Source organism: Geotrypetes seraphini, chromosome 6 (genome assembly GCF_902459505.1).
Source record: "Geotrypetes seraphini chromosome 6, aGeoSer1.1, whole genome shotgun sequence".
NCBI classification, from domain to species: Eukaryota; Metazoa; Chordata; class Amphibia; order Gymnophiona; family Dermophiidae; genus Geotrypetes; species Geotrypetes seraphini.
In genome coordinates this window covers 178,886,219-178,899,514 of record NC_047089.1, presented here as the reverse complement: position 1 = coordinate 178,899,514, position 13,296 = coordinate 178,886,219, and the positions used below count along the sequence as shown (strand labels likewise).

At 44.8% G+C, this 13,296-nt stretch overlaps 1 protein-coding gene across 1 annotated transcript in view; it reads right to left on the bottom strand.

Moving 5' to 3' along the window:
- Positions 1-13,296, bottom strand: part of KCNIP3 (potassium voltage-gated channel interacting protein 3) — a 72,073-nt gene that overhangs the window by 37,554 nt on the left and 21,223 nt on the right. The window contains exon 4 of the mRNA XM_033949706.1: positions 2,267-2,337. Coding sequence (XP_033805597.1) covers positions 2,267-2,337 — 71 coding nt within the window. The remainder of the gene's footprint in view (positions 1-2,266; positions 2,338-13,296) is intronic.

Sequence of the window (13,296 nt, the reverse complement as noted above, 5' to 3'; positions counted from 1 at the left end):
TTTCCTCAGGTCAGAACAGGATACCATAACAGAGCAGGATACCATAATTGAGGAAGGGGTTTTTGGCCTTTGAAAGCTAATTGAAAATGTATTTAGTACAATAAAATGGTATCAAATGTTCCATTTTTATTTTTTGTATTTGTTAGTTTGTAATGTAGTGATTGGAATATGTAAGTTTTTGAAATTTACATCTGTTGCCTTTATATTTTGCAAAGTACTGGGGGAGGGGGGCATGCATCACAGTTTCTCTTTCTCTAGTGTTGTGCTGTATGTGGGGGGTCTGGCTTCTTGGGGATTCAGCTTAATTTTTATTTCTATTTTTAATTTTGTGGATACTTAGTGTTAGTTAATTTTTTGATACTATCCTATATAATAAAAAGCTAGCCGTGCATGCGCACTTACCTGCGTGCTTCCGTGATCCCTGATCTGTGATCAGTAGGTCCGTGGCCAGCAGGAGTGCGGATGTGGCGGCTAGACAAACGGGAAAGCGGAGAAACAGCACAGCCGGCGACTCCCCCTCCCACCCTCACTCAGTGCAAAAACCACCACCGCCAAAGCCTCCTCCTTCTCGCTGGCTCACCCGCGTTTAAATTGAGAAAAGCGCTGCACCGCGCTAACACTAGCCTCGCTGTCTTCTGTCCACTGCGGCCCGCCCTCTCTGACTACTTCCTGTTTCCGCTAGGGTTGGCCGCAGTACATAGAAGACGCTGAAGCCAGCGGTAGCACGGTGCAGCGCTTTTCTCAGAATTTAAATGCGGCGGCTGGGAAGGGGGCGGCGGGAAATGTTGCTGCTGTACAGGGAAGTGTGTGTGTGTGTGGGGGAAATGCTGCTTCTGCACAGGGAAGGCCGGGAAATGCTGCTGCTGCACAGGGAAGTGTTTGTGTGTGAGGGAAATGCTGCTTCTGCACAGGGAAGGCTGGGAAATGCTGCTGTTGCTGTACAGGGAAGTGTGTGTGTGTGTGTGTGTGGGGGGGGGGATGCTGCTTCGGCACAGGGTAGGCCGGGAAATGCTGCTGCTGCACAGGGAAGTGTGTGTGGTGGTGGAGGGGGGAATGCTGCTTTTGCACATGAAAGGCCAGGAAATGTTGCTGCTGTACAGGGAAGTGTGTGTGTGTGGGGGGGGGGGGGAGGGAGGGAGGGGGAATGCTGCTTCTGCACAGGGAAGGCCGGGAAATGTTGCTGACGGAGAGGGAAAGGGGGCCTGGGAGCAATCTTGGTTTGCTTTGTGTGAGGGGAGACAGAAGGGGGCCATGGAGAGACAGAAAGACAGGCAGGTAGCGCATTAGAACGAAAGACAGAAACACAGAAAGACAGCAGGCAGGGAGAGAGACAGAAAGAAAGAAAGACAGAGTGCCAGAGAGAGAACCAAAAAGAAAGAAGGACAGAGAGCAGGAGGGAGAAAGACAGAAAGATAGGAAGAGAGAGACAGGGGCAGGGAGAGACACAGAAAGTAAGAAAGAAAGACAGACAGACATATATTCTAGCATCCATTAATGTAACTGGCTTAAACACTAGTTAAATATATATGGTAGATAATCACATATGCGATTCTCACAAGGCAATGTAACGCAAAGTTTGTTGCTCATGTCAAGTAGGTCCTCTGCTCACATAGAAAATTTTTGCGCACATCTCGTCAGTCCTTAGAGGGAACATAGATCATAATTCTAAACGGTGTTGCACATGTAACATTTGGGGGTCTTGACCTGGGTGGGCATTACATAGATGCATCCTTATGATACACATCAGCATAGTTGCGGGCAATACTACTGCTGTGATCATAGGGTCGTGGCTGGAAAAAGTATGAGCAGCATTACCCTAGACACTGTCAGATGGGAAGGGATGATTGTTATAGTGGCATAGTAATGGGAAGGCAGGAGATGGACCACCCCGGGCACCGTCTTGGTAGGGGTGCCAGCACCTCTCCTCTGCCCCCTCCTTCCCATCCTTCCCCCACCATGTGCATACCTTCCCTTCCCCCCCCTGTACCTCTATGTCTTTGCCAGCGCGAGCAGCAGCTCCAAACTGCTGCTTACATGAGCCTCATGGGACCAGGAAGTGACATCAGAGGGGAGAGCCAAGGCCGATGCAGGCCACAAGTTGGAGATGCTGCTCACACCGGGGAAGTTAAACAGGTAGAGAGGGAAGGGGCGCCACTGTCCTGGGCGCCTCCCACCCTCACTACACCACTGGATGCAGACAACGGCAGAACAGCAAGGTCGAGTCAACTTTCCCAACATGTCAAAAGTAAATAAAAAAAAACTATACCTCAAAGCGGATTGCCCCATTTCGATCCAAATCAAATGCATTAAACAGGAAATGTGCATACGTAGTAGCATCTGTGCAAAATAAGAGACAGAGGATCATGAGTTCTAACATCACTAAGCTCAACCTAAGTCACTGTGTCATCCTCCATCATCCACCCCACTTGTCTGCCTTGGTCCTTACTCTGTGTCTTGGGGCCTTGATGATTCCACTCCTGCTTCCCTTCTCTCTCAGTGCTTTGCAGTGTTTTTGCAATCATTTCTGCTTCTTTGAACCTTGACCCTCACTCTGTGCCCTGGGGGTGCTGTTGCAAGAGGATGGAAATGAAGCATATTGGGATAACCAGCATGGAGCAGCAGTTGTCAAACAAGCATAGGGAAAATCTGCATGGAGCAGCAGCTACAACCATTGTTCCCTGTAAGCTAAGCAGGAGTCTTCCAATTGCATTGCTGCCAGTGGCTGGTGGTGCTTGAATATTGTGTTCCCTGGAGGCCTGCAGAGGTTGACTATTCCCTTCACTATTGAAAATGTGATAGTGAAACACTCCTTACTTGTAGGAATGTATGTGGATTATTCCTGTTCATCTTAGAGGGAACTGTGGCTACAATCCTAAGTAGCAGTGGTACAATTGTACCAGGAAAGGACATATGGACAGTATAGGTGATGAAGAAAGATTGAGTTCTTACCTGAATAATCCTCTTTCCTGTGGAACAGCATACGATTCCGTACAGATGGGTTAAGCACCTCAACTCATGAGTTGCTTGCAAAGACAATAGTTTTCTTCTCTCTGCCCCCTTGTCTCTCTGGGCAGCGTCCCCTCTCAGTCCATACCAAAGCAAGAGATAACCACTAGGAGAAAAAATAAAATCAAGGGGGAACTCAGGGAACTCCCCAATCCAGATAAATTTGATCCGCTCTGCAATAGTAAATAAGAATTAACAATTAACCACCCAACAGGGCAACAAAGAACGGTGACTAAACAAAAACCCACCTACCTGTGTGCAACTGGTACTAACAATAGTACAGCTTTCAAGCATAATGTGCTGTTATTGATTTCAGTACTACTATGCCACCTCTTCAACGGCTCTGCTTATCTTCCTTGGCTGCCACAAGCCAAGCCGCTGGGTACTCTTCCAAGACTACAAGCCTCCGCAGGCATAACAGACATCAGACAAAGCAGGGCATAAGGAATCATATGCTGTTCTATAGGAAAGAGGATTATCGAGGTAAGAGGTGGGGTGCCCTTGTTTTGATGAACTCAGACCCACCCCAATTTTCCCCATAGTGCTGTGCCTGCATCAGCTTCTCACTCCAGCTGGAAATGGAGAAGAGATTTCTGCCTCAGCCAAGCAAGGGTAATTCCAGTGGCTTCTCTTTTTGGGTTGCCTTTTATTCAGGTTCCAAAAACCTGAAATCCTCAACCCCACATGATTCTTCTGTGGGGGACAATGCAGCTGACCACTGCCAAACCTTCCAGATAGTCGCAGGGTCAAATCAGCCTGCGCTTAAGTGCTTGATGTCACAGCAGTGAGCACCACTCTCAAGGAACCTATTCCCGAGCATCAACTGATGCTCTAACAGGTGAGCAGGTGGCCCTCCTGGCTACAGATCCTAACATCTGGCCCTTCTCCCAGGCAGAGCTGTCCCAGGACTTCTGGGAACCTCTTAGCACAGGGAAGCATCAAAAAAATATTGGAGTAAATCCTGAAAATAAAAAATCTAGTACAGAGCAGATTAAAAGGGTGATGGGGCAAAAGCACGCCGGACAAAGCCACACCGACATTTCGGCCCAGACAATTGCGCACAAGACTCCAACGCGCCGCTGTAAAAGTTAATTTTAAAGAGCTCTGATGGAGGGTGTGGGGGGGGGGAACCCCCCCAATTTACTTAATACTGTTCGTGCTGCCGTTGTCTGCCGTTGTGGGTGTGTGTGTGTGGGGGGGGTACAACCCCCCACATTATACAGAAAACTTAACTGTTTCCTAAAAAATTGGGAAAAAGTTAAGTTTCCTCTATAATGGGGGTTATAACCCCCCAAACCTCCCCCAACGGCAGCGTGAACACTATTAAGTAAACTGGGGGGGGTTCCCCCCTCATCCCCTCCATCGGAACTCTTTGAAATTAACTTTCCCAGTGACGTGCTGGAGTCTTGCACCCAATTGTCTGCGCTCATATGTCATCGCGACTTTGTCCCACGTGCGAATGACTGTGAATCGATGAAAAGACATCTTCTCAACTCACTTGCAGAAGACAAGACTGAGGAAAGGGGGTGCTGCACAGAGAGACAAGGGAGCGGAGAGAAGAAAATGATTGTCTTCTGCAAGCAATGCATAAGCTGAGGTCCTTAACCCATCTGTACGGAATCATATACTGCTTGCACAGGAAGTTGATGTTGGATTACATTTAGGAATTTCATATGCATATCTATCAAAAGAGGTTGATGCTCAGCTGGAAGGATCTGATTAGCATTTAGGTCTTTATCTGCCATCATGGAACTTGGATGGAAAACCGCAATGTTATAGTCAAAAATAGGATGCAGTTCTCTACCCATTGATTGTAATTTGCAATTTTGGAGACGACACCTTCAAAAAGATATAATTAGCATGGAGTCGGTCCAGAAGGTGGCTACAAAATTGGTTAGTGACCTTTGTCATAAAGCATAGGAGACAGACTTAGAGAACTTAATATGTATACTTTGGAAGAAAGACAGAAGAGAGGAGATATGATAGAGATGTTTAAATATCTCCATGGCGTTAATGTACAGGAGGTGAATCTTTTTCAGTGAAGGAAAACTTTAGAAGGAGAGGGCATAAGATGAAGTTGAGAGGTAATAGGCTCAGGAGTAATGTAAGAAAATACTTTACAGAAAGGGTGGTGGCAGTGGCGTACCTACAATGTGTGACACCCGGGACCCATCATTTTTTGACACCCCCCCATCTGTATGAAAAACATGATTTTTAGTAACAATCCACACGTCACACAAGAGTGTATCTAGAAAAAGCAGCATCTTACATACTGCAGTGAGCAGTTCAACATCAATACGCCCATTGTAAAACTAAACAAGCCAGACTAGTACAGATCAATCATACACTGTCTATCCTAACAGGAAACCATGTCTTTCACACACAGAACACAGAAAACACCTTTGCCTAGTATGGAATGTCATCACTAACTAACCCTTTCCCATTTTACAAAACTGTAGTGTGGATTTTAGCCATAGTGGTAACAGCTCTTACACTCATAGAATTCTGAGCATCAGAGCTGGCTGGCATTAAAAAACGCTCCACAGTTTTGTAAAAGGGGGGATAAAATAGAAATACATAGACAAAGGTTAAATTGAACCAGCAAGAAGCTGGACTCTTCATACAATGCAACACCACAGAAACATTGACACATGTCTCCTAAAGCAATAAATAAATAGAAAATTTTTGTTCTACCTTTGTCTTCTCTAGTTGCTGCTTTCCTTATCTTCTTGTTACTCTCTTCCTTCCATCCACTGTCTGCCATCTCTCTGCCCCTATATGGCATCTTCTCTCCTTCTATTCCTCTTCCAGAAACTGTATGCCTCCCCCCTTCCATCTCTCCTTTCACCCCCATTGGTCTGGTATCTGTCCTCTCCTTCCCCCCTGCTCTGGCATCTCTCTCTCTGCTCCCTTCCTCCTGGTCTTCCTTCTCAATTTATTTTCTGCCTCTGTCTAAATTCTTTTTTATTATTCAGACCTCAATTTCCCTCTTTCACTGTGTCTACCTATAGCTTGCCATCTCTTTCCCTCACCCCTTCCAGTAACTAACTCTATCCTCTTCCCTCAGTCCTGCATGTGCCCTTTTTTTCTTTCTCCTCCCCACTTCCTTCCAGCATCTGCTCCCCCTTTCCCTCACACTTCCATTCAGCAGCTGTCCCTCCTCTCCCCCACACTTCCATTCAGTGTCTGTTTCCCTCTCTCTACCCCTTCCATCTACTGTTCACCCTCTATCTTGCCCCTTCCATTCACTGCCCTCTGTGCTCTTTCAATCCAGTGTCCACCCTCTCTCTCTCTCTTCCATATGGCATCTTCCCTCTTTCTATGCTCCTTTCATAAACTATCTATCCCGTGCCCCTTCTCTCCTTTGTACATGATTGATTTCAACTCTGTCACCTCTCCGTTTTTCTCTCTCTGTCACCACCCCCTCCCCTATGCTCTGGCATCTCTCTCTTCTCCTTTCTTTCATTCCCACCCCATAGTCTGGCATCATTCCTTCCCTGATTCCTGGCATCTCTCTCCTTTCCTTTTTTTCCATCTCTCCCTCCCCCTCCATGCTCTGACATCTCCTTCTTCCTTTCTCCCTTCCTTTTCACCTGGTCTGGCATACCTTCCTTCTTCCCTCCATGCCCTGGCGTTTCTTCTTCCCTCCAAGCCCTGGCATCTCCTTTCATTCCCTCCAGTTGGGTACAGCAACACTCTCCCCAATTCTCTCCCCCTCTGCTCCCTTTCCTCCTTCTGTCACCCAAGGCCTGGTGGTCCTGAACTTCATCGGGCAGCAGCAGCATTCACAATTCACTGCTGTTGCCGGCTTCAGGCCTTCCTCTCTGTCGGGTCCTGTCTTCATGAAAAGAGGAAGTAGGCAGGACCCAGCAGAGAGCAAGGCCTGAAGCCGGCAACAGCAGCAAATTGTAAATGCTGCTGTTGCCTGAAGAAGGTAATGGCGCCAGGCCTTGGAGCACCCGAGGCAGACCACCTCCCCCCTCTCAGCTGAACCCCCGCTGACCCTCCTATCTCTCCCCCCCAAGTGAACCCTTCCGACCCTCCCAGCGAGATGACTGAGCAGCAAACCTTCCTCCGGTAGCGTCGGCAGCTGCAGCACACTAACCAGGCTGCTTCACGGCTTTCTCCTGCCGTGAGGCATCACTGATGATGTCAGTGATGCGGCAGAGGGACTCACCAGCAGAAAAAAGCCACGAAGCAGCCTGTTTAGTGTGCTGCGGCTGCCGACGCTACTGGAGGGAGGTTTGCTGCTCGGTCATCTCACTGGTCACCTTAAGTAAGGAGGGAGGGAGTGCAATAGGGACTGGGCCAGCTATGCACCCCCACCTAAGGCTGCACCCGGGGGCGGACTGCCCCCCCCTTGGTACGCCACTGGGTGGTGGATACATGGAATAGTCTCCCAATGCAGGAAGACTGAGTTGAATTCAAGATAGCGTGGGACAGGTATGTGGGATCTCTTAGGGAAGAGATAATGGATGGTGCAGAAGGTCAGACTGGATGGGCCACTTGGCCTTTATCTGCTGTCATGTTTCTATAGAAACAATGCAAATGACAAAGGTAATTGTTCTCTTGCTAAGCAGATGGGGATATCCCTGGAGGCACTGAACAAAAAAAATTTATAGGATGTCTGCTGCTTTAAATGGATGAAAATAGCAAAAAACCCAGCAATAGCACACCTATTTAAAAAAAACCAAAAAAAAACAAACCGGTCTTGAAGGATAGGGAGAGTCAGAGCTAAGGGCCTAACTTGGAGAAAATAACAAGTAGGGAAACATACTGAACATGGCTCAGAATTCTTTCCATGTATGTATGTGTGTGTGTGTGTGTTTGTGTGTGTTGTAGAGGGAGTAGCAGGCAGTTTGAAAGCATCACTTCCCTAACTGCTATATTTCACTATATCTTCTACGGTTTCTCCCATAGAAAAGAACTGGACCATTTTTATCTCTCTAAAATCCCCAGTCTGATATAGCTCATTGTCAAACTTTGATGTGCTTTTTCACAGTATTTTTTTCCTACATACCATATTTGATCCATTTTCTTACAGTTTTGGACAGTTATTTTGCTTCCAGATAGAAAGACATTATCCGGCATCCACCAAACCCCGTGGGTGCCAGATAGCTGAGATTCTACTGTACTCTGCTGACATAAATTATGATTTCATCAATTGGCTTAACTGGTGATTTTCCAGCTGTGGCCATTCTCAAACCTGGTCTTCATTTCTCAATGTCCTCCTTTGTGATGAATAAGAATTGGAGCCCTAGTAATATTTTCTTTCCAAAACTAAACAAATTGTTTGGAGTCATGATCTGATTTTTCAGAGGCCACTGCAAGCAAGCCATTTTACAGTTCTCCCAAAACCATCACATGGTGATTTTCCATGGCTAGTACCAACAAAAACATTTCATAACCCCTAGCCAACAAAGCCTTGACAGAGCCCTATGGCACAGCCCCCCCAAGACATCAGCTATGTACGGGGCTGGGCACTCCTTCTTGTGGGTGTGGGGGCATAGCCCCTCACAAGATGTCATGAGGGGGAGGCTCCTACTATTGCTGATAGTTTGATAGTTCGCCTGGTTACACTGAGTACACAAGAGGTCGGATGATTCATTGTGACTGATTTGGCGATGAAACAGCTGCGATTAATCGTTTGAGACCCCTAGTAAGACTTCCAAGTGCCAGTTTATGCCATTTTTTGGATGTTTGTCTTTTTTTGAAAATGAGCCCCATTGTGATCTGCCCTTGAAATTTTCAGGGAACACACAGGAAAAATCTTAAGAGAAACACTCATGCGATGGGAGATTCCGACAGAGGACTGTTGTCTCACATAGAGAAGCGCACAACGCGCAGTTTAACAGCATGAGTGTTTCTCTTAAGATTTTTCCTGTGTGTTCCCTGAGGCAGGACCGAAACATGCATGTCGGAACTCGCAAGCTGCAAGCTAAGTTTGCCTAAGTTCTTTGACTATAAGCTATAGTAAACCGTAGTTTTTTCACAACGTAAAAACATATATGAATTGATATAACCTCTGGTTTACTTGTCCATGCGATGATTGGGCTGTGAGGTGGTTTTTCCTCTGGGGTTCGCCCCAGTTTTCCCCTCCATGATTCTGAGCAAGCCTGTGAACTCTGTTATATCATCCATATAATACTTTGAATAGGTCCACGGAGTGATTTTCCTTCAGTTCAACACTTGAAATTTTCAGGGCAGAGACCATATAAGTCTGCCCGGCATTGACCTTATTCCCCAACTACTAGGGTTGCCATGAAAGCCTTACTCCAGCCCATCTAGATCTGTAGCCATAACTGGGGCACAGACTGTAGAAATCTGCCCAGCTCTATCATTATTTCCCAATTCTGTTTCTGGTTTTGCCTTTATCACCTTCCACAGAAGCGCATCTTCTCCATGATAAATACTTCCTGACATTATTCCTGACATTGGATAACCTGGACATACAGATGATTCAACTGGACACTACAGACCTATATTTTCCCATAGCCAGGCCCAGCCTGTACCTTGCTGTCTGTAAACATCTGCAGCCTTTGCAATGCTAACAATGTTTTTGTTTCCATTCCCTGCTGGGAGGATATCTATCCAAGGTTCTGCTGAACTGTTATCAGTGCTGTATGACTTCATATGCCAGGCACCGCGGAAAGCCATAAAACTTTTATAATGAGCAAGGATCTCTGCAGGACGATGTGGGTGTAGCGAGATGAGAGAACTTGGTACCAAAACATTTGCTCCCTGTCTCTGAACCAAGTTATGGGAACCAAGCAGCTGGATTGTTGAAAGTAATAAAGATCTTAGCGCTGGGAGAAAGAAAGTTCACCAAGAGTTCTCTGTTTCTGCAAGGCCCCCCCCCCCTACTGGGACATATCAACAGCATGAACAGGATCCCAAATTGACTAAAATATTAGCGAGGGCTACAGCTCAACTTTACATTTTGACAACTGTTGCGTTGGAAGAAGCGGGATGATTTTTGGACATTGGACTTATCCCCTGAAGTAGCCTTTCAGGCGAAACAGAAAGACTTTTCTGCCGGGACAAGGAATTGAGAATCTTTCGAGTCATTTCACACCTTCAGATGAGTGAATGTTTTTTTCTCTTACTATTGTTCCAGACTCCACGCCTCAACAACTGCTTATATCTGTAAAGTTGAGCTGTAGCCCTCGCTAATATTTTAGTCAATTTGGGATCCTGTTCATGCTGTTGATATGTTCTAATATATTGAATTCTGCTTACACTGCTCGTACTAAAAAATCTTTGAAAAATATTACCGTGCATGAATGGAAACTATTTATTTAAATGTACACGGAGTTTTTTCATAAATCAGTGATGATGTGAGTTGGCTCGGGTACTTGTGTAGTCCCGGCCTCTCACAATTGAGGTTTATTTTTCTCTGTTGTTTTATACTTTTTCATATTGATGGTGTGATGTCAAGAGTTCTTGTAAATGTGGTATGAATGACTCCCTGCTACTAAATACCATTCACAATACGTTTCACATACATTCTGATTCATTGCAATTCAACATATGCAGTCAATGGGCTCCACACCTTATTGAATATCATACAAGACCCCAAACACTCCGCATTCATTCTCTCATATTTATACGTGGAACAAATATTTGCCCACCAAAATGTGTAATTCAGTCTGTTGTAACTCTTCCACTTACGTGTAATCATCTGGATGGCTATTCCGGTCATAATCAAGAAAAGCCGGCTTAATGTGCAATATTGTACCACAAATTATGGCTTCGTAGGTTAACGGGATTGATGACTCAAGAATATTTATTTGTCCCCAAATTGACTTCCATAAATTAAGTATCATTGGAAAATAATACAAGAGATGATCCAAGGTCCCAATGAAGCTAGTGAATGGTATGGAGAACCTGGACTACGAGGAATGACTTAGGAGACTGGGATTGTTCTCCCTCGAGAAGAGGAGACTGTGAGGGGACCTGATCAAGACTTTCAAAATACTGAAAGGATTCGACACAATAGAGCAAGGAAAGCAGTTATTTACAATGTCCAATGTGACACAGACAAGAGGACACAGACTGAAGCTGAGAGGGGACAGGTCCAGGACAAATATCAGGAAGTTCTGTTTCACACAGCAAGTGGTGGACACCTGGAATGCTCTCCCAGAGGAAGTAATTGCAGAATCCACCGTTCTAGGGTTTAAGGGTAAACTAGATGCACATCTCCTTAGGAGTGGCATAGAGTGACACGGGTAAGGGTATATTAGGGGTGCACATCTCCCTTGAGAAGCATATAGTGACATGGGGACTTAATCCATGCCAGGGCACACCTGGCGGGTCTCTGTGTGTGCGGATAACCGGACTTGATGGACCCAGGGTCTGATCAAGAGATGGCAATTCTTATGTTCTTATGCAGTTTTCCATTAGATACAACATCATCCAATGTACAAATGCCTGCTTGCATCCAATTCTTCCAAGCAATCTCAGCACCACCTATTTGAATCTTTGAGTTCAACCATAAGGACTGAAAATATTTTTAAATCCATTTTAATTGACTATACCATATTAACAAATATTTTCTTAATTTCCTTTTATCACAGCTTTGTAAAAGGAGCCCTTAGTAAATATTAAAAGCACTCGGTATGCAAACATGGACAAAACAAAGAGAAAAGTTGAGCACAGAAAGAAATAACACACTACTTGCTAGCATAATGATTAGAGTAGTGGTATGAGAACCAGGGAAGTTGGATTCAGATCCCACTGCTGTTGCTTGTGATCTTGAGCAAGTCAATTATCCCTCCATTGCTTCAGGTACAAACTAGTGTAATCAAACTCACCTTGAGCTACTGAGAAAGTCATGAGCTAAATCTAAAAATTTATCTTCCCTTGAGGATAATGATTTGGAGGAAGGGGAAGAGAAAAGTAAATATGATCTTATGGGGACATCTTGTGGTCAGTTTGTACATTGCATGCATGCACGGTATGGGCCTGATTCTAAAGACGGTGCCCTAAGTTATGTAGTGGTAGGTGCTCTACCGCCGCCTAACTTGATTGGACTTAATTGGTTTAATCGGAACACTAATTGGCTGTGCCAGTTAATAAAATGAAGGCACCTAAGAGCATTTCCATAAAGAATACCGTTATGACAACTATGGAAGCGCTTATGACGCCTAATGACATAAGGTGCCTCCGTGGACACAATTCTCATGAAAGGTAGGCATTAGAAATGTAGGTCTTGAAAACATTGGCCTACATTTCTGGCATATACTTTTCACATAGTTGTGATTCTGTAAATGGCGTCGTTGCATGATTGATACGCGATCAGCAGCCATTTTTAAGGCAGTCGCCGATAATGCCGCTGTTTACAGAATCCAGGCCTATGTGTTTAAGAGTGGAATGGGCAATCCAGGTAAGGGGCCATTAACTGCAAGACCTTAATGCAGTTTAGTAAACGTATTAAAAGCAAATGCTAACCCACAGTAAATTTTGTAGGCCTTCCAGGTACTTTATGGAAAGCAGTCCTCTCGTTAATTCAAGGCTTTAAAGGCAATAGTAGCTAAATCAGAATGCAATTATTTATTTATTTGGATTTTGCTCCCACCTTTTTCAGCAGTAACTCAAGGTGAATTACATTCAGATACCCTAAGTATATTCCTGTCTCTGGAGGGCTTACAAACTTTTTTGTATTTGAGGCAATGAAATTAAAGAGGGGCATTTTTGATATGATGTTTAAATCCGAGTTTGGACATTTTGCAGGACACACACAAAAATCCAACAGCAAATGTGATCATTTTCAAAACAAAAAAAAAAGGTTTATCTGTTTGTTTTGAAAATGATCATTTCATAGATATATTTGTGCATAGTGCATCGATCTTTTTGAACCATTTTCTAAAACGAAGGCCCTCTTTTACTAAGGTGCACAAAATTTAAACAAAACAAGCCATTGGGATATAAGAGGGGCCAACAATTTTAGTAGACTAGCCACACAGACGTGGGGCACCCTAGGGTAGGGTTACCAGATGTCTAGGAAAACCTGGGCATGTCCTCTTTATAGAGGACTGTCTGGGTGCCCAGGCAGATTTTCCAAAATCAGGTAGTTTGTCCAGGTTTTAATTTTAATTTAATTTAATTTAATTCTTATATACCGCTAATAACCGTGAGGTTTCTAAGCGGTTTACAAAAATGAATGCATTAAAAGATACAATAAATAAATAAATAGAAGGCCTCTGAGCATGGGCGGATGACATCACATGCATCCACACATGCTCAGAGACCCTCTAGATAAGGCCTGGAGGTCAGAAAACAAAGATGAGA